Source organism: Nerophis ophidion, linkage group LG10 (genome assembly GCF_033978795.1).
Source record: "Nerophis ophidion isolate RoL-2023_Sa linkage group LG10, RoL_Noph_v1.0, whole genome shotgun sequence".
NCBI lineage: Eukaryota > Metazoa > Chordata > Actinopteri > Syngnathiformes > Syngnathidae > Nerophis > Nerophis ophidion.
The window spans coordinates 14328275-14355968 of record NC_084620.1 but is presented as its reverse complement, the minus strand read 5'-3'; the positions used below and the strand labels follow the sequence as shown (position 1 = coordinate 14355968).

General features: G+C 39.3%; 1 protein-coding gene across 12 annotated transcripts in view; it reads right to left on the bottom strand.

The window, feature by feature from the left end:
• LOC133560244 (adhesion G protein-coupled receptor L3-like) overlaps positions 1-27694 on the bottom strand; it is a 422550-nt gene that overhangs the window by 35871 nt on the left and 358985 nt on the right. For all 12 annotated transcript variants that reach the window (XM_061912548.1, XM_061912556.1, XM_061912551.1 and 9 more), the window contains exons 16-18: positions 15307-15516; positions 11526-11746; positions 1087-1153 (exon numbers count right to left, since the gene is read on the bottom strand). In XM_061912548.1, the coding sequence (XP_061768532.1) occupies positions 1087-1153; positions 11526-11746; positions 15307-15516 (498 nt within the window). The remainder of the gene's footprint in view (positions 1-1086; positions 1154-11525; positions 11747-15306; positions 15517-27694) is intronic.

Sequence of the window (27694 nt, the reverse complement as noted above, 5' to 3'; positions counted from 1 at the left end):
ACGACTAGAATTGACACACGTCTACTTCTGAGTTTACTCCCGTAAACACTGTAGGACGAGCTGCAGTCTGACTCGACCTTGCTAAGATAACAGTAAAAACATGGACTGGGTTTTCAGTTTAGTAATGTGGGCCTTACTGTTGGAACAGATTGGATTGGATAATAAGTGCTGACAAAGGGTCTTCAAATTAATAATAATCACAATGAATAATGACAGATTATATTATTGTTTATTCCTGCATATTTATTTCGTATTTTTTTGCAATGTTTGGTAAAAAAATAAAAATCAGACAAAATTATTTAGGGCTTCTGCTTCAGCCCCCTTAAAAATGGCACTATTGTAAACAATGTGCCCTGCTATTGTGTTGGTAGTTATCAACATGTTGCGTTGATGCTAAATAATGAAAATAGGCCCAATAAAGCAATAATTAAATTGACAAAATCAAAGTTTGGGATAGTGAACCACTATCCATTCTTATTCATTTTACAGGATATCTTTGAAGAATGTTGAAAAAAAAAAAAAGATGTCAAGAAATTGCATGCCTGCTCGACGCGACTCTGATCTGGCATTTGATGAAAAAAGATCGACCACAAAAACATGTTTAAAAAAGAATTATTAGAGCGTGCCTGAATGCCAAACAAAGAGTGATTCCATACAATTTGCCCCATGTTCACGGAAAAGGTGGTTTTGGATCAATAAATGATAAGAAAAAATATCAATGAAATGAAAACTGTCCTAGTTTAAAAATCTTACTTTTTGCGATACAATAGACAACTTTGTGTGCGTGTGTGTGGGTGTGTGTGTGTGTGTGTGCCTGATATGTGAGGCGACGACGAAGAAAAAAGCTCTGAGAACAAAATCAATCATCGTGGCGCTGGGCGGATTACTGTAACGCCGCATACTGAGCAGAGTTCACTCCCTGCGACTTGCAGCTGGGTGACAAAGTACGATATATTCCCCCTCATTCGTTTTCTTCGACGGCTGCTTGAAAAAAAAAGTAAGAAAAAAATCCGATCTCTGCAGAGCGTTTGCAGGTTAAGTGGGGTTAATGAACATACTGTAGTGTTAAGAGGGGGCGGGGCTTACCATAATTATCAAGGTTGCTGGTCCGATGAAACTCCAAATGAAGTAAGTGTCCAGACGAAGCCAGCAGCTGCAAGGAAAAGCATAAAAATGTCACAGTTCTGCATGAACAACATCAAATGACACAAGGAATCCAATATTTTTTCATCCTAAGTGCATTTCTGAAACTCACTTTTCCCAGGTTGAAAGTGTTTGCTATTGCCCAACAAAATGTTTTGTTTTTTCCTTTGCTGTAAGTGGAACAGATTTAAGTTTGCGTGTTTTTGTCTCTTTTATTTTAGAAACAAATTAAAAACCCCAAAACCAGTGAAGTTGGCACGTTGTTTAAATTGTGAATAAAAACAAAATACAATGACTTGCAAATCATATTCAACAAATATACAATTGAATAAACAGCAAAGACAAGATACTTAACATTCAAACTGGAAAACTGTTAATTTTTGCAAATATTACCTCATTTGATGCCTGCAACATGTTTCAAAAAAGCTGGCACAAGTGGCAGAAAAGACTGAGAAAGTTGAGGAATGCTCATCAAACACTTTGGAACATCCCACAGGTGAACAGGCTAATTGGGTGCCATGATTGGGAATAAAAGCAGCTTACATGAAATGCTCAGTCATTCACAAACAAGGTTGGGGCAAAGCTCACCACTTTGTGAACAAATGCATGAGCGAATTGTCGAACAGTTTAAGAACAACATTCCTCAACAAGCTATTGCAAGGAATTTAGGGATTTCCACATCTACAGGCTTCACGGTGGCAGAGTGGTTAGTGCGTCACAATACGAAGGTCCTGAGTAATAATAATAATAATAATAATAATAATAATGGATTAGATTTATATCGGGCTTTTCTATTGTTAGATAATCAAAGCGCTCAGAGAGAAGTGGGAACCCATCATTCATTCACACCTGGTGGTGGTAAGCTACATTTGTAGCCACAGCTGCCCTGGGGTAGACTGACAGAAGCGTGGCTGCCAGTTTGCGCCTACGGCCCCTCCGACCACCACCAACCATTCATTCATCATTCATTCACCAGTGTGAGCGGCACCGGGGGAAAGGGTGAAGTGTCCTGCCCAAGGACACAACGGCAGCGATTTGGATGTCAGTAGGTGGGAAGCGAACCTTCAACCCTCAGGTTTCTGGCACGGCCGCTCTACCCACTACGCCAGGGGTAGGGAACCTATGGCTCTCGAGCCAGATGTGGCTCTTTTGATGACTGCATCTGGCTCTCAGATAAATCTTAGCTGACATTGCTTAACACGGTAAGTAATGAATAATTACGCTGGTAATCACAGTGTCAAAAATAACGTTCAAAATATAAAACATTCTCATGCATTTTCATCCATCCATCTGGTTTCTACCGCACCTGTTCAAGAAGTCGCATTAATGGTAAGAAGTATTTTACATATTTTCTGTTAGCCTCAGAATAACAATGTTATTAAAAAGAATAAGAGACTTATTACACTCAAAAAATGTTGGTCTTTCCTAAAAATGTACGCAGTTAGTTGTATTCAGTGTTAAAAAATAAATAAATTATATCGCTCTCACGGAAATACTTTTGAAAATATTTGGCTTGTATGGCTCTCTCAGCCAAAAAGGTTACCGACCCCTGCACTACGCCATGCTGCCCCTAATAAGTAGTCAGGGTTCAATCCCAAGCTCGGGATCTTTCTGTGTGGAGTTTGCATGTTCTCCCTGTGAATGCGTGGGTTCCCTCCGGGTACTCCGGCTTCCTCCCACTTCCAAAGACATGCACCTGGGGATAAGTTGATTGGCAACACTAAATTGGCCCTAGTGTGTGAGTGTGAATGTTGTCTCTCCATCTGTGTTGGCCTTGCGATGAGATGGCGACTTGTCCAGGGTGTACCCCGCCTTCCGCCTGATTGTAGCTGAGATAGGCACCAGCGCCCCCCGCGACCCCAAAGGTAATAAGCGGTAAAAAATGGATGGATGGACCATCTACGGTCCGTAATATCATCAAAAGGTTCAGAGAATCTGGAGAAATCAATGCACGTAAGCTATATTACGGACTTTCAATCCCTCAGGCGGTACTGCATCAAAAAGCGACAGTGTGTAAAGGATATCACTACATGGGCTCAGGGACACTTCAGAAAACCACTGTCAGTAACTACAGTTTGTTGCTACATCTGTAAGTGCAAGTTAAAACTCTACTAAGCAAAGCGAAAGCCATTTAACAACAACACCCAGAAACGTTGCCGGCTCCTTAGGCCTGAACTCATCCAAGATGGACTAATGCCAAGTGGAAAAGTGTTCTGTGGTCTGACAAGTCCACATTTCAAATTGTTTTTGGAAACTGTGGACGTCGTGTCCTTCGGACCAAAGAGGGGAAGAAAGTTTTGGATTGTTATAGGCGCAAAGTTCATGTGATGGTATGGGGGTGTATTTGTGCCCATGGGTAACTTACACATCTGTAAAGGCACCCTTAATGCTAAAAAGGTACATACAGGTTTTGGAGCAACATACGTATGTTGCCATCCAAGCAATGGTACCATGGACGCCCTTGCTTATTTCAGCAAGACAATGCCAAGCCACGTGTTACAACAGCGTGCCTTCATAGTAAAAGAGTGCGGGGGCTAAACTGGTCCGCCTGTAGTCCAGCCCTGTCTCCCATTGAAAATGTGTGGTGCATTATAGATGGATAGATAGATGGATGGATGGATGGATAGATAGATGGATAGATTTATAGATAGATAGATAGATAGATAGATAGATAGATAGATGGATAGGACTTTATTGATTCCTTCAGGAGAGTTCTCTCAGGGAAATTAAAACTTATTAAACTTATTAAACTTAACTTATTAAAATTCTGAAGCCTAAAACACCACAACGGAGACCCCGGACTGCTGAACAACTGAAGCTGTACATAAAGCAAGAATAGGAAAGAATTTCACCTGAAAAGCTTCAAAAATTGGTCTCCTCAGTTCCCAAACATTTACTGAGTGCTGTTAAAAGGAAAGGCCATGTAACACACTGGTAAAAATGCCCCTGTGCCAGCTTTTTTGCAATGTGTTGCTGCCATTAAATTCTAAGTTAATGATTATTTGCACAAAAAAAAAATGTTGCTTCTCAGTTCGAACATAAAATATCTTGTCTTTGCAGTCTATTCGATTGAATATAGGTTAAAAAATATTTGCAAATCATTGTATTCTCTTTTTATTTACACAAACTACACAACGTTTTGTAGATGATTCTGCAAAAAAGACACATTACATTTAAAAAATCTGTTCTTTACTGTAATTTGTACTCGTGTCCATTTTTGTTTAATTTATTAGTTGGTTAGATATTTTCATTGTTACTAAATTTTAATAACATACCTAATTAAATCTGAGACACTTTAAACATGTTATCATGCTACAATCTGCAAATACAAAAATATTGTCATTAAATAGTGTGACAAGAGTTCAACTATGTCTTGTTTTTCTATAAACCATTTCATCACTGTCACAGACGTCCCACTGGGTGTGAGTTTTCCTTCCCCTTATGTGGGCCCTACTGAGGATGTCGTTGTGGTTTTTGCAGCCTTTTGAGACATTATTTATTTAGGGGTATATAAATAATCATTGATTGATTGATTGATTGATTGATTGATTGATTCCCAGTCAGCGTCACATGAATTTCAAGAAAAGGCTTTTCGTAATCGTGGATATTTCAATGTCCCTGTGCACCATATTTTTAAATGGTACGTTAACCGTAATAATAAAATGTATCTGATTTTTTTAAATAAACTGTTTCAGTTGGCATCACGTGAACTAAAGGAAAAAGATGGACATTTGAATGTTGGAAATAACTGACAATGAATTGAAAAATAGCAGAGCTTTATCTAGAAATGAAACAAGAACATGAAGACTGCTGTAGATCAGACCTTACCTCGTTTGTATTCAATGTTTCCGGGTTAACGTATCAAATTACCCTCCCAGATGATAATTCACATCTGATTCAATTAGCCCTAAACGGAATCCCGATTGTATCACTCCAAAGAAATTGGTTAGACCCCGACCTGAACGACCTGAACCGGCGACAAAAGACTCATCCGAGTTCTGGCGGATCGCTGCAATTACGACTAAAATTAAATGACACGCCCCGTCCTGACCTCCTCCGTCATATCACCATAATGGCGAGTCACTAAGGAGACACAGAAGAAGTCGGTAGATGCATGGATGGATAAAAGGTGGACTGGATTTAAAAAAAAAAGTGAGTCATAACTGGCGGTTAAATTATTAATCTTTTAATCTCCGCTGCTTGCTGCAGACAGACACTGCCATTTTTGGAGTGGGCAATATGACATTTTAGCACAACGCTGTTGTTGCTCAGACAGAACAGAGGTGAGGAAAATGGCAGGACATATTAAGGGAAACGAAGACAAGCTCAATTAAATTTTAATAATACCGGAGCTGGGGGGGGGAGAATGGTGCACCTGTACCGTTTTTAGTTGCACCCCTACTAGTGCTGAAAGGATTTAGTAGAGAACATCCACGATAAAGTTAGCAACTTTTGGTCGCTAATAAAAAAGCCTTGCCTTTACCGTAAGTCACAGACGATGACGTCACCCGTGTGAGAGCTCCTCACATCCTCACATTGTTTATAATAGGAGCCTCCAACAAAAAGAGCTATTCGGACAGAGGTAACGACAATTTCCCCATTAATTTGAGCAAGGATGAAAGATTCGTGGCTGAAGATATTGATAGCGAAGGACTAGAAAAAATAAAAAAATAAAAAAATAAAGTTAAAAAAAAAAGGCGATTGCTTTGTGAGCGATTCAGATGTTTTTAGACACATTTACTAGGATAATTCTGGAAGATCCCTTATCTGCTTAATGTTTTAATAGTGTTTTAGTGAGATTTTAAAGATTGTAAAGGCATATCTCGAGGTCGGGTGGCTGCGGTCAACACGCAATGTCTCAGAGAGAAGCAGAGGAGCCGTGCTCACAGCTGCCTTTTTTGACATGACAGCTGCTGCAGGATGACGAATAATCCATTGATGTCTCCGGTAAGATATATATCACAATCTCCCCATCCAAAAACATGCTGGTTGACGTAGAGAAAACATGTTCGCTTGACCGCTCCGTTTCACAACAAACAAAGAAACACCGGCTGTGTCTCGGTGCTAAAGACAGCTGCAATCCACCGCTTTCCACCAACAGCATTGTTCTTTATAGTCTCCATTATTAAATGAACAAATTGCAAAAGATTCAGCAACACAGATGTCCAAAATAATGTGTAATTACGCCATGAACAGAGACGACTTTTAGCCAAGTTTGGTGTAGCGCTATTTCCTTACAGTCCGTGACGTCACTAGTACGCGTCATTATTCCCGACGTTTTCAACAAGAATCTCCCGGGAAATTTAAAATTGCAATTTAGTAAACTAAAAAGGCCGTATCGGCATGTGTTGCAATGTTAATATTTCATCATTGATATATAAACTATCAGACTGCGTGCGTGGTCGGTGGTAGTGGGTTTCAGTAGGCCTTTAATTAGCAAGAAAAGCAGAGAATCAAAGCTGGAATTTTGTTTAGCTATTGATGCAACTAGTTCCAGTTTTAGTTGGGGAGGAGGCACACTTTTTAACTAAAAACAGAGCAACCACCTAGTTTTTACTTATAAGGGGAGGGACTGGCACTGTTTGCAGCTCCCTGCACTGTTTTGCTGTTTTTAATCGTTGCAAACCCGCAACAGCTTGTAAAAATAGAGCACCAGTACCACTTTAGTTGTAGGGAAAACCACAACATTCACATACCTTTTCAAATGTTCTTGTAATCACACCAATTTTTTGGTAAATCAGATGGAATCTTTATCTGTAAGAACAGCTGATAGGCAACACGTCACAGGGGTCAGGTGACCCTTCTGAGGAAGACTGCAGATGACAGTCAAAACATCTCAGGTAAAGATTCCATCGAAAATATGGGCTGATTACAAGAACATTCGAAAAGCCTGCTCATGGGCCTACTGTGTGTGTGTGACTATCAGTGGTACTTTAACGTTTAACTTTAAAAAGTATATGAATAAGAAGACGTAATGAACCTATTTAAGCAACATCCACATTATTTTTAGTCGCACTTGTAGCATTTTTAGCTGTAGGGTAAACAAACGTCAGTATGGGGAAACTCCAGTGGGAATTAGACGGACAACAACAACGTCCAGAAAACATATCCTCCAGCAAGCGAAACATTTTTCGCCCTTGTCCAGAAAATGCTCTTGTCTTTAATAATCCATTTTGTCTCAAATGGACCTTTTTTCTCCAACAAAAAAACACAAACAACTTAGCCGTCTGGTGCTGACGTGGTGTTTACTCGTGTTTCACGCTTTATCGGAAGTGACAGGACTGGATGCGCTAAAACACCCCCTCCTCGCTGGTTGATGTCAAAGGATGAGACGGCGTTCCAGGGGAAAAACACATATGGGCACAAAAACAAAAGATGATCTGGCAGCTCTTCAAAGCACACCACACCGCCTTCCGACGCTATGAATTATGTGGACGCTTCCATCCGTTGTTCATTTGTGCCTTCCTTCCTCAGATCATAGACAGATTTAACGACTTGGTGGGCGGCAGGAGCTGCAGGCATGTCAATTCTTCTTTTTCGCTGTCGTCCCTTCTTTCTCCACTTGTCTTTGACTTTTTGGAGTTGGAGTTTTTCTCCTTGTGCTACTTTTCAAAGCTTAAGAAGAAAAAACGTGGGCCGGTCAAAACAGAAATTCCTTTTGTGCCAGCCAGTGCTTTTTACTTAAGTGCTCAAGGCTTCCATTGGCACCAACTTTTGGACAAAAACTCTCAAAGCCAAGATTCTGGTTTGACTCTGTCCTCAAATAATTTGTCCATTTTGAGTCAACTGTAATAATAAAACAAGGAATATAGTAGAAGGATTAATGAGTTATCAATCTGTCAGTCCCTTCCTTGTCCAAGCCTGGTGAAGTTTCCCAAGTTGTCAAATAAAAAAAAAAAATTTGCTAGGTTTAGGAGAATTAATCCCTGGAGACTTAAAATTCTATCAAACACTAACAAACATCATACAATGATTGACGTTCGTCAAATACCTTCCATCTGTAATAATAAGGCTGTCAAACGAATAAAATATTTAATCGCGATTAATCGCATTGTTCGTAGTTAACACTTATTTGGAACATCCCACAGGTGTGCAGGCTAATTGGGAACAGGTGGGTGCCATGATTGGGTATAAAAGCAGCCTCCATGAAATACTAAGTAATTCACAAACAAGGATGGGGCGAGGGTCACCACTTTGTAAGCAAATTGTCGAACAGTTTTAGAACAACATTTCTCAACGAACTATTGCAAGGAATTTAGGGATTTACCATCTACGGTCCGTAAAATCATCAAATGGTTCAGAGAATCTGGAGAAATCACTGCACGCAAAAGACGATATTACGGACCTTTGATCCCTCAGGCAGTACTGCATCAAAAAACCGACATCAGTGTGTAAAGGATATCACCACATGAGCTCAGGAACACTTTATAAAACCACTGTCAGTAACTAAAGTTGTTCGCTACATCTGTAAGTGCAAGTTAACACTCTAATATGCAAAGCAAAACCCATTTATCAACAACACCCAGAAACACCGCCGGCTTCGCTGGGCCCGAGATCATCTAAGATGGACTGATGCCAAGTGGAAAAGTGTTCTGTGGTCAGACGAGTCCACATTTCAAATTATATTTGGAAACTGTGGACGTGGTGTCCTCCGGATCAAAGAGGAAAATAACCATCCGGATTGTTATAGGCGCAAAGTTTAAAAGCCAGCATCTGTGATGGTATGGGGGTGTATTAGTGCCCAAGGCATGGGTAACTTACACATCTGTGAAGGCACCATTAATGCTAAATGGTCCATACAGGTTTTGGAGCAATATATGTTGTCATCCAATCAACGTTATCACGGACGCCCCTGCTTATTTCAGCAAGACAAAGCCAAGCCACATGTTACAACAGTGTGGCTTCATAGTAAAGGAGTCCGGGTACTTTCTGGCCCGCCTGCATTCCAGACCTGTCTCCCATCGAAAATGTGTGGCGCTTTATGAAGCGTAAAATACGACAGCGCAGACCCCGGACTGTTGAACGACTAAAGCTCTACACAAAACAAAATGGGAAAGGATTCCACTTTCAAAGCTTCAACAATTACTTTCCTCAGTTCCCAAACGTTTATTGAGTGTTGTTAAAAGAAAAGGTGATGTAACACAGTGGTGAACATGCCCTTTCCCAACTACTTTGGCACGCGTTGCAGCTATGAAATTCTAAGATAATTATTATTTGCAAAAAAAAAAAAAATAAAGTTTATGAGTTTGAAAACCATGATCTTGTCTTTGTAGTGCATTCAATTGAATATGGGTTGAAAATGATTTGCAAATCATTATATTCCATTTATATTTGCATGTAACACAATTTCCCAACTGATATGGAAACGGGGTTTTGTATGTATATATATATATATATATATATATATATACTCACTAATTCTACCACATATTCTCCCACTGTCTCGTCAGTCTGGGCTGTAATGTAGTAGCACATGCGTCATTTGCATGCATGTGTATGGAGGCGTGCCAAGTTGACTGGGGGCACGATAACCAGAAAATGCTGTGAAGGAAAGAACAAACTATCTACCGGCACAGTCGTGTTTTGCTTTAGCCCAAATGAGCAACCAAAAACAACCCAAAAACAAAACCCAACTCGCGACTCACAAACTTTGTCTTTAAAAAATGGATACTAGGCAGAATTAACAGCACTGCTGCTACTCCATCCATCCATTTCCTACCGCTTAGTCCCTTTTGGGGTCGCGGGGGGCGCTGGCGCCTATCTCAGCTACAATCGGGCGGAAGGCGGGGTACACCCTGGACGAGTCGCCACCTCATCGCAGGGCCAACACAGATAGACAGACAACATTCACACTCACATTCACACACTAGGGCCAATTTAGTGTTGCCAATCAACCTATCCCCAGGTGCATGTCTTTGGAAGTGGGAGGAAGCCGGAGTACCCGGAGGGAACCCACGCATTCACGGGGAGAACATGCAAACTCCACACAGAAAGATCCCGAGCCTGGATTTGAACCCAGGACTGCAGGACCTTCGTATTGTGAGGCAGACGCACTAACCCCTCTGCCACCGTGAAGCCACTGCTGCTACTATAGTGTTTATATATATATATATATATATATATATATATATATATATATATATATATATATATATATATATATATATATATATATATATATATATATATATATATATATATATATATATATATATATATATATATATATATATATATATATATATATATATATATATATATATATATATATATGGTTGACCTGCCAGAACTTCCAAACTAATATTGTGTTCACAACTAATATTATCATTCAGTACACATTTTTCTTTTTCCATTTCTACTTTCTATTTGTTCCAATGAACGCCACTGCTTTCCATCACTACGATATGAACTGAGGGTCAAAAGGACGCACGTTAATCTCGAGATAAAAAAATAGTGCTGTTAGAAGAAATGTTTGTTAACTTGTTGTTACCGTGTCAACTTTGACAGCATTAGTAATAAAACAACACATATATTTGATCAAGACTGTATTATGGGAATTGTGTCATTAATCTTATGGTGTATGTTCCCTGAAAGTTTGATGTTCTGTTGTGACAAGCAGAATGCTATCAAAAATTGTCTTTAGCTGGTGATTTTAAATCATTTGTACTGTAGTCAAAAATGTATATAATTATTTGATTTGTTGGCACTAAATTGGCCCTAGTGTGTGAATGTGAGTGTGAATGTTGTCTGTCTATCTGTGTTGGCCCTGCGATGAGGTGGTGTCTGTCCAGGGTGTACACCGCCTTCCGCCCGATTGTAGCTGAGATAGGCGCCAGCGCCACCCGCGACCCCAAAAAGTAACAAGCGATAGAAAATGGATGGATGGACCGATATTTGATCCAATACATTTTTCTTGGTTTGAGAGACACGACCCATTAAAGTTTGAAGTTCCATTGAGCTGATTTGACCCCTGTCCTCCACCACCTCACTCAAAAATAATTAGCGGTTCTCCATGGTTACCAAAAAATAAAAATTTCCCAAGTTAGAAAATGTTGGCTGAGAATTTTTGGATGCCTTGTATGACCCTGCAATCATCCCCAAATCTATTTGCCAAGACTCCTCTGTCCCCCTCCTCCTCCTTCCGCTGTGTCACGGCATGTCCCCTCCCTCATCTTTCACTGGTCCAATGTAATTGTTCCGATGGTGGCGGGCCTTTAATTATTTATGGTGGCAAGCTATCACCTCATCCATCAGGAAGAACGATGGCCCCACCGGCTACAAATGCTACAGCTAGTGTGGACTAACTGCTAAGCATGCCAGCATATCATACAATGTCATTACTTCCATTATTTCCTTGGTTGAAAAAAAAAAAGGAAACTCACACTCTCTCTGTGCCGTAACTCCGGTAATCCACGGCAGCGGAGACGGCGACGATAAGTGCCGGGACGCCATAGCCCACCATGTAGAAATAACGACGCCGGGAGTGCTCGCTTTCGAATACCTCCACCAGCATGATGTAGAGCTGGACGCCTTCCAAAAACATCCATGTGAACGCCGCCAGGAAGAAGAAATGCAGCAAGGCAGCAAAGACGGCACATGCGATCTAGGAAAGGAAGGATTTAAAGAAGCGTCATGTGAATGAATATAACCAAGGAAACACTCTCAAAACAGCACAACAATGTTGACATACAAAGGATCTTTGACCGCCGTTTTTGCAGTTGGTCCTAATAAACAGCAGAGCACAGATCTACTGCACACATGCTGGCCAAATACTGTTCACATGACAGGAGCACTATGACTGCTGGTTTTAAGGACATACTACAAAAAATGTGAGTCAAAGTTTCTTCATATGGCAAGAGCACACTCTTAATGTTGTAAAGCAGTGGTTCTCAACCTTTTTTCAGTGATGTATCCCCTATGAACATGTTTTTAATTCAAGTACCCCCTAATTAGAGCAAAGCATTTTTGGTTAAAAAAAAAAGAGATAAAGAAGTAAAACTCAGCACTATGTCATCAGTTTCTGATTTATTAAATTGTATAACAGTGTAAAATATTGCTAATTTGTAGTGGTCTTTTTTTGGACTATTTGGAAAACAAGATGTAAAAATAACTGAAAACTTGTTGAAAAATAAACAAGTGATTCAATTCTAAATAAAGATTTATACGCGTAGAAGTAATCATCAACTTAAAGTGCCCTCTTTTTAGGGATTGTAATAGAGATCCATCTGGATTCATGAACTTAATTTTAAACTTTTCTTCAAAAAAAAAGACATCTTTAACATCAATATTTATGGAACATGTTCACAAAAAATCTAGCTGTCCACACTAAATATTGCATTATTGTATTTTTTTCCCCACAGTTTATGAACTTACATTCATATTTTGTTGAAGTACTATTCAATAAATATATTTATAAATGATTTTTGAATTGTTTCTATTTTTTAGAATATTTAAAAAAAAATCTCACGTACCCCTTGGCATACCCTCAAGTACCCCCAGAGGTATGCGTACCCCCATTTTAGAACCACTGTTGTAAAGGATAAATTACAAAAACGCTAGTCAAAAGATCCTTTAGTGTATGACAGCAACATGCTGCTTTTTTAAAGGGTCACCTGCAAAATCCCAAATTAAAGCTTTTCTATGTCAATTTAATATATTTTGGGGCTCAAATTAACAGTTTGCAAACACAATATGACAAGAGTGTTCTGCTGTTTTTAGAAATCTGCTGAAAAAACACCAGTTAAAGAGCCACTACATTACATGAGCACTCTGTTTTCAAGGGATAAACAGCTCGTCAAAGATACTACATGACAAGCATGCAGCTTTTAAAAGGGACACATAAAAAAACGAAAACAAAACAAAAAAACACTTCTCTAAGACAGGAGCATTCAGTTGTTTTTAAGGACCTTCAACGCAAGAAATTCCAGTCAAAGATCCTCTATAAAACCAGTACATGTATTCATGCAAAAACAGTCTATAAGATCTTCTTTCTAAAAAAAAAAGCACTGAAAGTGCAATAATATTGAACAAAAATTAAGTTAAAAAACTTAGCTTTGTGAAAATGTGACCCTTGAGAGCAATTTACTTGACTAGAGCAGCTCTAACATTATATAGTACGTACATGGCTTCAACTCATTATGTGCGCAGTTGAACATTACTAGCTTATTTTGTCCCTGGAATTGATTCAATTAAACGTCTGAAGGCTTGAGTGGACATTAATTGTGTGGTCCGTGAGAAGACCATTAATCACAGCCATAAAAGACACCTTTAAGACTAAAGACGATTCCTGGTTTCTTCAGTCTGTACATAATAATAATATTAATACTACTTATAATAACAGTATTAATGATAATAATAATAATAATAACAATAAAAAGATAACACATAACCCGTTTTCACTTACATTCCAAAAAACATGCATTTTAGATTGGTAATGGTAATAAATCAGTTTTAGATTATTTTGAACAAGCACACTAGGTAACATTTGTGGTACATTACAATGTTTGAGACCAACTTGTCTATTGGTGTGAATGTTAGTGTGAGTGTTTGTCTATAAGTAGGTAAGGATGTATTATTTTCCCATCCTTCACTTTAAACCAGGGGTCTCAAACTCAATTTGCCTGGGGGTTACTGGATGCAGACACTGAGTGAGGCTGGGCCGCAAGGAAAGATTTCTTAAAATATCTAACATGCACGTTCTAATGAATTCACCTTCTTTGAAGGGCTTTCCCACCCTAACAACCTACTAGCCAACCCTCCCTTTTTTTTTTCAGGAGACTCCCGAATTTAAGTGCATCTCCCGGGGTATGCGTTGTCCAATTATTTGTCCTGATTTTTACCCAGTCAACATGACATCGCTCTGGACTTAACATATTAACAGAGTGCCGCCTAGTTATAGATTGTAAGAGACTTTGGTGGCCACACGTGAGTGACTGCAAGACATACTCGATCAACAGCCACACGGGTCACACTGAAGGTGGCCGCATAAACAAGTTTATCACTGTTACAAATATACGCCACACTGTGAACACACACCAAACAAGACTGACAAACACATTTTGGGAGAACATCCGCACTGTACCACAACATAAACACAACAGAAGAAATACCCAGAAGACCTTGCAGCTCTAACTCTCCACCTCGACCGATGCGAGGGGGTTGGGGGGGCGGGGGGGGGGGTTGTAGGCGGGGTTAGGTTGTAGCGGGGCGTATATTGTAGCATGGATTCTGGGTATTTGTTCTGATGTGTTTATGTTGTGTTACAGTGCAGATGTTCTCCTGAAATTTTCATTTTTGTTTGGTGTGGGTTCATAGTGTGGCGTATATTTGTAACAGTGATAAACTTGTTTATACAGCCACCGCCAGTGTGTCCTGTAAGTATGCCTTGCAGTCACTGACACGTGTTTCCAGAAACCTTACAGAACATGTGGCTGAGACTGTATGCTGTATGTTTGATGAAAAGGTGGATCGGATGACTTGTGTTCATAAAAGCCAAATTCAGAAATGTCTGGAATGGTACGCTGTTAGTACAAGTTATAGAGGGCTTCAAAGGCAGTGTCAATACGGCACCCAGTGAACATTGTTGTTTGAGTGAAAACTGACAGATGTTTGCGGGAAGGATTACCTTTGAATGATTGCCTTGAAATTCCGGAGTCTCCCGGAAAATTCGGGAGGGTTGGTAATTATAACAAATATGACGCCGTCAAGCGCCATTCATATAAAACTTGCGAGCCACACTAATACTGAATTTACATATCAAAGTGCGGGCCGCAAATTAACGTCTCGCTGGCCGCGTGTCTGAGACCCCTGCTTTAAACGCTTGTGAATAATGTGTGAAAAATGCACTACCGACCTGATAAGAACTAATAAGTCCAAAAGAGAAAAAGATGATGTAGTATTAACTGTTTCTGGATTCTACCTGGTGGGTGTTTGAGCACACTGCAGCTAGTCCTGTGTTGTTCCACTCTTTTATGCTTCAGTCAGATGTAGGATTCTCACAGAAATGTGGCAAAAATATAACTTTACCTCCTGTACATTTCCCCTTCCATTAGCTGGCAACTAGTCCAGTGTGTACCCCGCTTCTTGTCCAAACTCAACTGGGATAGGTTCCAGCGCTCAGGTAACTCCAAATAATACAAGCAGTATAGAAAATTGTTGTCTTACCGGCTGGTCAGCCCGGTTTATCCCCACAAGGAATAGAGACTCAGCAATGAAGAGGCAGACACAGAGGTTCTTGTGGATGGTGTTGCGATCGCTCTGGAGGCCTCTGAAGAAGCAGAAGGTGAAGATGCTGACCAGCAGGCAGACCAGAGACAGGAGGATGCCCACCCAGGTGATTACATCTAGGATCATGTCATGGACTGCGTCTGTGTTCTACAGAAGACAGATACATATTCATTATTATCAACATCAGCATTATCATTATCAACTATGATATATTATAATGGATTACATTTATATTAGATTAATATAACGCTTGTCTAGACACTTAAAAGCACTTCACAGAGAACCGAGAACCCATCATTCATGCACACCACATTCACACAGTGACGGCGGACGGTGGTCCCCAGCTGCACTGGGGTAGACTGCCAGGAGCGCGGCTGCCAATTAGCGCCTACGGCTCCTCCGACCAGCCTTAAACATTGATTCATATTCATACACCAGTATGAGCGGCACTGGGAGCAAGGTGGGTGAAGTGTTTTGCCCAAGGACAGAATGGCTTTGACTCGGAGGGCAGTTTATGATTATTCTTGGCATTGTCGCCAACTTTTGATGTATCGTGTCTATGAAAGTTTCATTCACCCAAGTCATTGTAAACTCAGGGCATTCAATCAATCACAATTGGACTATTTGGTTTGTCTTAGAAGACGTTTCGCCTCTCATCCGAGTAGGCTTCATCAGTTCAATAAATAGAAGGAGTTGTGCCATTTGTGTACAACTGAATGGAATGCTAACGTGGCTGATTCCGACTATTTTGGACAGGTAGTAGTCAATCCACAGCAATCGCTCCGACACACAAAACCTCAATACTGACGAGGGGAAATTACACTTCAACGACTGTCGTTGGTTTTGACAGTAGGATTGTTTGCATTTCAACAGTTGTTTTTCTCACTACGGTAGGGCGAAACCATCCTTGCCCAGGCACACCCTCCTGGTTTTTTGGAGTATGAATATTTGGGGTTTTGGCACCAACCGGTAGACTAGATCTGACCAATCCAAGTCTATGAACATGAACTGATGAAGCCTACTCGAATGAGAGGAGAAACGTCTTCTAAGACAAACCCAACAGTCCAGTTACGATTGATTGAATGCCCTGAGATTTTTAATTTTGAGGCAAAGGGTAGTCAGAGACAAAACACGAAATAAAAACAAACACAATAAACATTAATGGAGACAGTTACAGCAAAACGTTGCTGTCTAAAGAAGAATGGCCGTGCCAGCAACTTGAGGGTTCCAGGTTCGATCCCCGCTTCTGCCAACCTGGTCACTGCCATTGTGTCCTTGGGCAAGACACTTTATGAAACCTGCTACCAGTGCCACCCACAATGGTTTAAAAATGTAAGATGGATATTTTGTTTCACAATGTAAAGCGCTTTGAGTCACTAGAGAAAAGTGCTATATAAATATAATTCACTTCACTTCACAATAACCTGTCATGAGCTAACATTTAAACAGGAGTTCAGAACAACCAAAGATAGATTGTCCTAGCTTATGTATATCAACATTTAGTTGGCAGAGGAAAACACACATTTTTAATAGTCATCTTAAAAACTGTAAATTTGTAATTGTAGATATGAATTTGCTCATAAGGGCTAACTTGTTGCTGTACCAAAGCTATCCTGCCACACTCTGTAGCAAGAAATAATGAACATCTTTATAATCTATTTCAGGGTCAATCTATTGTCATGATACAATTTCATAAGTGAGATTCCCCTATCCTATTAACAAATTATTGATAACAAAAATGTGCATGTTTAGTGATAATCTTAAAATGTGTGAGTTTGTAACGGAAGTTTTGTATTGGCTCATTAGACTGAATGGAGATGAGATTTTTGCTGCTTTCATACAATTATTTTGTCCAAAAATAAAAATTCAGAGCGGCGTGGCTCGGTTGATAGAGCAGCTGTGCCAGCAACTTGAGGGTTCCAGGTTGGATCCCCGCTTCCGCCATCCTGGTGTTTGCCGTTTTGTCTTTGTCCTTGTCCTTGGGCAAGACACTTAACGCACCTGCTCCCAGTGCCACCCACACTGTCATGTCTTGTGATCATGTTCTGTTTGTTTTTGACTTCATTAGTTCCTGTTTTTTGATGCACCCTTGTTTGTTTTGGTTGCCATGGTGGCATGATTTTCACCTTCTGCTGGTGTTCGGACACTCGCACCTGTTGTCAATCATGATACAACTATTTAGGCCTGTAGTTGCCAGGTAGTCAGCCTGGCGAGATTACACCTGATATCTGAATGATTACGCGTTCCATGCCTTAGTGCTCATGCCATTGCTCTGTTTTTGACTTTTGCACGCCACAGTCAGTTTTTTGTTTATGTCTACAGTTCAGGCTATGTGTTTACGTTTTTGTTCCTAGCTAAGTTTGTGTCTCCGCCTGGTGCGTGCTTTTGGTTTGTTCTTTTGATAGAATAATTAAATCATGTCTTTACCTTCACGCCTTGTCCAGTCCAGTCACTTTGCACCCCGGGAAAAAAAAACGCTCCATTGTCCAAGTCCTGACATACACTGGTTTAAATATACATACTGGGTTTCACTATGTAAAGCGCTTTGAGTCTCTAGAGAAAAGCGCCATATAAATATCATAAATTATATTTGAAATATTCTGTTCCAGGGTCAAGCTGTTGCCATGATGGAAGGGTTATCCCACTAACTCTTAGATTTAGTGATTACCTTAAAACAGGGGTCGCCAACCTTTTTGAAACCAAGAGCTACTTCTTGGGTACTGATTAATGCGAAGGGCTACCAGTTTGATACACACTTAAATAAATTGCCAGAAATAGCCAATTTGCTCAATTTACCTTTAATATATATATATATATATATATATATATATATATATATATATATATATATATATATAATGGGTATTTCTGTCTGTCATTCCGTCGTACATTTTTTTTCCTTTTACGGAAGGTTTTTTGTAGAGAACAAATGATGAAAAAAACACTTAATTGAACGGTTTAAAAGAGGAGAAAACACAAAAAAAATGAAAATTAAATTTTGAAACATAGTTTATCTTCAAATTCGATTCTTTCAAATTCAACTGAAAAAGAGAAGAGAAAACTAGCTAATTCGAATCTTTTTGAAAAAAAAAACAAAACATCATTAGTAATTCTTCCTGATTAATTTTATAATTTTTATGACATGTTTAATATAGGTTAAAATCCAATCTGCACTTTGCACAAATTGGACCAAGCTATATTTCTAACAAAGACAAATCATTATTTCTTCTAGATATTCCAGAACAAAATTTTTAAAATAAATTCAAAAGACTTTGACATAAGATTTAAATTTGATTCTACAGATTTTCTAGATTTGCCAGAATATTTTGGGGGAATTTTAATCATTAGTTTGAAGAAATATTTCACAAATATTCTTTGTCGAAAAAACAGAAGCTAAAATGAAGAATGAAATTAAAATGTATTCATTATTCTTTACAATAATAAAAAAAAATTCTTGAACATTAATTCAAATCATCAGGAAAGAAGAGGAAGGATTTTAAAAGGTAAAAAGGTATATGTGTTTAAAAATCCTAAAATCATTTTTAAGGTTGTATTTTTTTCTAAAAAAAATTTCTGAAAGTTATAAGAAGCAAAGTAAAAAAATAAATGCATGTATTTTAAACAAGTGAAGACAAAGTCTTTCAAATATTTTCTTGGATTTTCAAATTCTATTTGAGTTTTGTCTCTCTTAGAATTAAAAATGTCGAGCAAAGCGAGACCAGCTTGCTAGTAAATAAATACAATAAAAAAAATAGAAGCAGCTCACTGGTAAGTGCTGCTATTTGAGCCATTTTTTGAACAGGCCAGCGGGCTACTCATCTGGTCCTTACGGGCTACGTGGTTCCCGCGGGCATCGCGTTGGTGACCCCTGCCTTAAAATGAGTGAATTTGTAATGGAAGTCTTGTATTGGCGCATTTGATTGAGTGGATGTTGTCGCTAATAACAGGCAGCGTTAAAACAACTGTATTTGTGTTTGTGTGGTGCAGTGGAAAGCTGTTTGTGCCAGCACGGTCCGTAACAGAGCCTAGCGAGCTGTGTCGGCTCCATCCATCACAATCTCACCTTCAATGGAGGTGCGGATAAAGAAGAGAGAATCTTAAGGGAGACCGCTGCAGAAACAGAGCGAAGGGCAGCAAGTGTATCTACACCTTCAGTGATGGATTTACTGTAGAATGATTTCTTTATTCTTGGAGGTGGATGATGGCCTGGGGGGCATGGGATGTTGAAAGGGGGGTGGGCCTAGGTGGTCTGCCAAATGATGCAATCTCACCACACCTGGCAGCAAAAAGGCTCAATGATGGGAGTCCATGGGGTGTAGGGGGGAGAGTATATGATCTGAAGGGGTAATTTACACTGTAAATTTACTGGCTGAGTCAGGCAGGGGTGGCAAAGTTGCACATTTGTCTTCTCATATACACGTCCTTTATTACGGCTTTCTGACAGATGGGCAAAAGTATAGACGCTGTAGGACATCGAGTCTTTTAGGAAGGGTTTATACACGATTTTGTCTAATGGTTGAGTTTTTGGGAAAACAATCGGTTTGTTGGTTGAAGTTTTTTTTCCAAACATAAATACAATTTCAACACGATACATCACATATTACACTTATTTTTAATTTCTCTTAAGTTTGAAAAGAAAGACGTAGCAAAGTGTATTTAATCCTACCCTATTTCCACTTTGTAGCAGTTACAAACACATTTGTTCATTTCCTGTTCTCATTTGCTGTTGTTGTCTAGACTCAAACGCTGTCCGTTCCGTTTTTTTAAAGGGACACTTTTTGTTATGGTTGCTGCAAATGACACTGTGACAAAAGCTAAGGGCTAACAAGGTCTTACTTTGTATCTGGATAAGGCTGCTGAAGGCAGAAGTATTAAAAAAAAAATGCAATATGAGTATGGAATGCTCATGAGGAATTGTAGTTTCATTAAAGTAAAATTAATCTGTTGCAGGGTCAGTTATTTTTTTAATAATTAAAAATATTGAAACTCAATAATTTGGTCCATTCGCAAACAGCTAAAATTATGGACAGAGCAAACTAGAACCTGCTAACCAAAAATGTACAACAGTTCTTTGCCACAAAAGAGAGAAAATGTAACCTAAAAGAAAAAAAATACATTTTAAACATGTGTATGCATAGACCTTTAGTTCATCAGTATGTGGTATTAATATATGAAATTGATTAAGCAAAGAAGTCACACAAAGTACTAATATATTCCAGTTTAAGAACCTGTTTAAACTCAAAGACCCGGTTTCTTGTTCAGCGCATGAATAAAACCAGGACTACAATCATCTAGTTTAAATTAATGCATATTAATTAAGCTGCTTTCTGAGATGTCATTTGACTTCAGAATAACTAGTTCAAGACTACAGAATGTCAGACTAAAGTAATCAACAATAATCACACTTGCCAACCTTGAGACCTCTGATTACGGAGGGTGGGGGGTTGGGGGGCGTGTTTGGGGGGTGGGTGTTATTGGGGGCGTGTTTAGGAGGGGAGGAGTAAATTTACAGCTATCCATCCATCCATTTCCTACCGCTTATTCCCTTTGGGGTTGCGGGGGACGCTGGTGCCTATCTCAGCTACAATCGGGCGGAAGGCGGCGTACACCCTGGACAAGTCGCCACCTCATCGCAGTATGTGTAGAAATCTTCATTTATGATTGAATCACTTGTTTATTTTTCAACAAGTTTTTGGTATTTTACATCTTTTTTTCCAAATAGTTCAAGAAAGACCATAAAAAATTAGCAATATTTTGCACTGTTATACAATTTAATACATCAGAAACTGATGACATAGTGCTGTATTTTACTTATTTATCTTTATTTTTTCAACCAAAAATACTTTGCTCTGATTAGGGAGTACTTGATTTAAAAAAATTTTCACAGGGGGTACATCTCTGAAAAAAGGTTGAGAACCACAGCACTAAAAGCCGTAAATGTTAATGTCATGCATGCACAGTAGATGGCAGTATTGTCCTGTTTAAGAGTGTCACAACATTGCTGTTTACGGCATACAAACTATAGACAAAAAACGTGACTGCTATTGTTGTGTTTTGTTACCGCTCTGGAAGGACGTTAATGAAACTGCCTAACAACAAACCAAGAACTCGCCCTCGATCATTCTACAGTTATAACGTCATTGGGCAGACACGCTGTTTATATTGTGGGAAAGCGGACGTGAAAAAGGCTGTCGATACGTCATTCAGGTCCGCATGGAACTGGAGGGGGCGTGGCCTCCAGCTCTGCCTGAATTTCGGGAGATTTTCGGGAAAAAATTTGTCCCGTGAGGTTTTCGGGAGAGGCGCTGAATTTCGGGAGTCTCCTGGAAAATCCGGGAGGGTTGGCAAGTATGACAATAACGAAGATCATGTTTTAGAAGCCGGATTAGATTAAGCATATGCACATTGTGCAAAGGTGAGGGTGTGCTCAAAACCAGGGATGGAGTTTTTCAACACATATTTTAGCAGTGTGTGGAACTGCAAAGTGTGACTCCTAATCTAGAATGGAGAAAGTAAAGTTTTTAAAAAAAAAAACTTTGGTGTGGGCAAGAATAATATTTTCAATGAAATGATTTTAAAGTATCCCACAATTGAAAACAAACATGATGGTTAACACGTCGGCTGCAGTCAGGAGGTCGAGGGTTTCAAACTCCGTTTCCATCAACCCAGCCAATTACTCTAGGAAGTTCTCTTATTTGTAGTCTGGATATGTAGTATTCTGGAAAGTGATGTTATCTTTGTCCAGTTTAGATTTGCAAACATACTTATTTTACAGACTGTTGATTCACTCACACCTCATGAATTCATTGTTTCACCATGAAAGGTTTCACTTGTCAGGAAAATGAAGGTGATCAGTACTTGTAAGGAAAGGGGCATAGTTGTTAAACGTGATTTAGTCTACAATTAGGGTTTAATTCATGTACAAGAAACCGGGCTGAAAGGACTATGTTCTACTTCAGGGGTTGGCAACCCAAAATGTTGAAAGAGACATATTGGACCAAAAAATCCAAAAACAAATCTGTCTGGAGCCGCAAAAAAATAAAAGCCATATTACATACAGATAGTGTGTCATGAGGAATAAATTGAATTAAGAGGACTTAAAGGAAACTACATGAGCTCAAATATAGCTACAAATGAGGCATAACGATGCAATGTGTACATACAGCTAGCCTAAATAGCATGTTAGCATCGATTAGCTTGCAGTCATGCAGGGACACAATATGTCTGATTAGCACACTCCACATATGTCAATAACATCAACAAAACTCACCTTTGTGCATTCACGCCCAACGTTAAATGTTTGGTGGACAACATGAGACAGGAAAAGAAGTGGCATAAAACACGTCCAAGAAAGTCGGAGAAAGTTGTACATGTAAACAAACTACGGTGAGTTCAAGGACCACCAAAATTAGTAGGATAAAACGGTGCTCGCCAAATACTCGAATCAGTGAAGCATGTTTAATATAAACAGTGTGCTTTAAAACAATTAGTGAGGTTTGTGTCATGTTTGTTCTCCTGCCGAAACCATATTAAAACAAAAAATATATTTTTTTCCCTTCATTTTTTTCCATTTTTCATACATTTTTGAAAAAGCTCCAGAGAGCCACTAGGGCGGCGCTAAAGAGCCGCAAGCGGCTCTAGAGCCGCGGGTTGCCGACCCCCATTTTACCTTCAAGCCTAAATCACATTGTAAACCAGGATTGACCACTCTACTCCTTTTCAGACATGTTCTAATGAGAAATTGGAAATATGCAAAGAACCATGCTGTAAATTGTTTGAAATAAATCAAAACCATAATCATGACCACCGTGGCCATCTTGATGTTTTTACTAAATCCACAGGCAACTGAATTAAAATATAACGTGTTAGGAACTGACTTTTTGACATGATCCAGTGTCATACCAATGACCAGAGTCTCCAATGTGTGATACATTGCATGTGTCCCTTCTAATTTGTTAGCATTTTGGAACAATTTCCCCCCAAAGGAAGTACTGAAAAGTCAACATAAAATTTGTGAGAGGACATGTAAAGTGACGCCAAGGCGGGGACGGCGTGGCGAAGTTGGGAGAGTGGCCGTGCCAACAACCTGAGGGTTACTGGTTCAATCTCCACCTTCTACCATCCTAGTCATGTCCGTTGTGTCCTTGAGCAAGACACTTGACCCTTGCTCCTGATGGGTCCTGGTTAGCGCCCACCAGCTCCCACCATCAGTGTGTGAATGTGTGTGTGAATGGGTGAATGTGGAAATAGTGTCAAAGCACTTTGAGTTCTTTAAAAAGGTAAAAAAGTGCTATACAAGTGCAACTCATTTACTACCAACGTCCTGTGTATTTTTGTCCTTTGTATATTTTTAACATGAAAAAAAATGACCCCGAGGAGGACACGCTGTAGAAAATGGATGGTTGGATGATGGAAAAACAAACAAGTCGTTTTTTCTTCATGAACCGGGAGAAAAAATGTAAAAAAACTGAGTGTCAGAGTGAAGTGTTATAGCCAAACAAAGCTAACCTTGACCGTCCTTTGTCATCACTGCTACGCTCTGTGGTGATCCTCAAAGACAGTGATGGATGCTGCACCCTAAATCTCTACATCATGCTGCAGGATGCGCCGCTGATTCGGAATAGCAGCATTTTACCGTGGGTTCGATGCCTCCCCGGGGGCCTGTGTGTGCAGGTATCTGTCTTTCCTTGAAGTTTGTGAGAGCGACGCTTTAAATTCAAAAATGACATAGCGAGGAATCCTGAGAGGAAGCTGTTCAAAGCATTGCCTGATGAAATAGTAAGGTTTTTTTGTTTGCTTGACAGTCACTCGACATGCACAACTATCCAATTAAGCCCTGGAAGATGTTAAATCTACACAAAAAATCCTGTTTTATTGCTTGTCACCCATTTCTCAAACATCCAGCGGTTATTTCTCGGGACAACTCAAGGTTAACACATCGCAGCACGCACTGTTGCAAATGCCCTATAGACGATCAAAGTGTCGAAAATTAATCAGTGAAACACAGCTTGTACCTTCAGGGATGTTTCGAATTGTTTTTTCAATGTTTTTTTTTTTTAAAAGTCGAAGATACATATAATTTGTGATACATTCAAATCACCAACTGCTTGTGGTTATTGCTCGGTTGCATTCACAAAACTTAGAGGACACTCAAGTTTCTCAAAACAGCGACGACAAACATTCAAAATGTTGCTGGAGTTGTCCCGATCAAAATTTTTGGCCTCCCATCTGAACTGAGTTTCAGTCCCGATTTGATACTTTGACAATAGATTATATAACCGAAAATGTTTTACAGCAAGTAACTAATATGAACACATTAACACGTATAATAACAAGCTTATCTTATTGAATATTGCTGTAAATCAGATGATGTATTCAATGCTACATTAACAAAAATACAGTGATTAGTGCACTAAAACAGTGGTTCTCAAATGGGGGTACTTGAAGCTATGCCAAGGGGTACGTGAGATTTTTAAAATATATTCTAAAAATAGCAACAATTCAAAAATCCTTTATGAATAATACTTCAACAAAATATGAATGTAAGGTAATCAACTGTGAAAAGAAATGCAACAATGCAATATTCAGTGTTGACAACGAGATTTTTTGTAGACATGTTCCATAAATATTGATGTTAAAGATTTCTTTTTTTGTGAAGAAATGTTTAGAATTAAGTTCATGAATCGAAATGGATCTCTGTTACAGAGGGCACCTTAAAGGCCTACTGAAACCCACTACTACCGACCACGCACTCTGATAGTTTATATCTCAATGATGAAATATTAACATTGCAACACATGCCAATACGGCCGGTTTAGTTTACTAAATTACAATTTTAAATTTCCCGCTGAGTTTTTGGTTGAAAACGTCGCGGAATGATGACATCCCGTGTTGCAGTGGACATATTAGGGCTGCACCATTTGCGGCTAAAAGTCGTCTCTTTTTATCGCGCAATTAAACAGTATTCTGGACATCTGTGTTGCTGAATCTTTTGCAATTTGTTCAATTAATAATGGAGAAGTCAAAGTAGAAAGATGGAGGTAGGAAGCTTTAGCCTTTAGCCACACAAACACGGTGTTTCCTTGTTTAAAATTCCCGGAGGTGAAGCTTTACTATGGATCAGAGCGGTCAAGAGAACATGGTTCCCGACCACTTGTCAACCGGCAGGTTTCGGGTGGGAAAATTGTGGTAAAAAGTCACCTCTTACCGGAGATCAGCTGAGCTTGCGCCGCCCATGCAGCTGCCTTCAACTTCCCTCAGACACTGGCCTCAAGACACCCGTGGACACACCCCTCCGACTATCAGGTACTATTTAATCTCACTAAAACACTAGCAACACAATAGAAAGATAAGGGATTTCCCAGAATTATCTTAGTAATTGTGTCTAAAAACATCTGAATCCGTCCCAATGCAATCGCCTTTTTTTTTTTTTTTCCAGTCCTTCGCTATCAATATCATCATCCACAAATCTTTCACCCTCTCTCAAATTAATGGGGAAATTGTCGTTTTCTCGGTCCGAATAGCTCTTGCTGCTGGAGGCTCCCATTATAAACAATGTGAGGATGTGAGGAGCTCTCACCCTTGTGACGTCATCGTCTGCGACTTCCGGTAAAGGCAAGGCTTTTTTATTAGCACTAGAAGTTGCGAACGTTATCGTGGATGTTCTCTACTAAATCCTTCCATCAAAAATATGGCAATAACGCGAAATGATCAAGTATGACACATAGAATGGACCTGATATCCCCGTTTAAATAAGAACATCTCATTTCAGTAGGCCTTTAAGTTGATGATTACTTCTATGTGTAGAAATCTTTATTCATAATTGAATCACTTGTTTATTTTTAAACACATTTTTAGTTATTTTGATATGTTTTTTTCCAAATACTTCAAGAAAGACCACTACAAATGAGCAATATTTTGCACTGTAATACAATTTAATAAATCAGAAACAGATGACATAGTGCTGTATTTTACTTCTTTATGTCTTTTTTTTAACCAGAAATGCTTTGCTCTGATTAGGGGGTACTTGAATTAAAAAAATGTTCACAGGGGGTACATCACTGAAAAAAGGTTGAGAACCACTGCACTAAAAAAAGGCTAAAAACTATTGGTTCCCATTTAAATCTTTTTTATTTTTTCTCAAAGCCTTTCTGCATCCAGAGACTTACTCCCTGAGTCTGCAAACAATATCAAAAATGACAAAAAAAATTTTTCGGAATAATAATAACAAGAAATGTACAAAACCCGTTTCCATATGAGTTGGGAAATTGTGTTAGATGTAAATATAAACGGAATACAATGATTTGCAAATCCTTTTCAAACCATATTCAATTGAATGCACTACAAACACAAGATATTTGATGTTCGAACTCATAAACTTTACTTTTTTTTTTGTAAATAATAATTAACTTACAGTAGAATCTCATGGCTGCAACACGTGCCAAAGTAGTTGGGAAAGAGCATGTTCACCACTGTGTTACATCACCTTTTCTTTTAACAACACTCAATAACTGTTTAGGAACTAAGGAAACTAGTTTTTAAATCTTTAAAAGTGGATTTTTTTACCATTATTGCTTGATGTACAGCTTAAGTTGTTCAACAGTCCGGGGTCTGGTCGTATTTTACGCTTCATAATGCGGCACACATTTTTCGATGGGAGACATGTCTTGCCTGCATGTGGACCAGAAAAGTACCCACACTCTTTTACTACGAAGCCACGCTGTTGTAACACCTGGCTTGGCATTGTTCTGCTGAAATAAGCAGGGGCGTCCATGATAACGTTGCTTGGATGACAACATATGTTGCTCCAAAACCTGTATTTACCATTCAGCATTAATGGTGCCTTCACAGATGTGTAAGTTACCCATGCCTTGGGCACTAATACACCCCCATACCATCACAGATGCTGGCCTTTGAACTTTGCGCCAATAACAATCCGGATGGTTATTTTCCTCTTTGTTCCGGAGGACGCCACGTCCACAGTTTCCAAATATAATTTGAAATGTGGACTCGTCAGACCACAGAACACTTTTCCACTTTGCATCAGTCCATCTTAGATGATCTCGGGCCCAGCGAAGCCGGCGGCGTTCCTTGGTGTTGTTGATAAATGGCTTTCGCTTTGCATAGTAGAGTTTTAACTTGCACTTAGAGATGTAACGACCAACTGTAGTTACTGACAGTGGTTTTATGAAGTGTTCCTGAGCCCATGTGGTGATATCATTTACACACAGATGTCGCTTTTTGATGCAGTACTGCCTGAGGGATCAAAGGTCCCTAATATCGTACAGTGATTTCTCCAGATTCTCTAAACCTTTTAATGATTTTA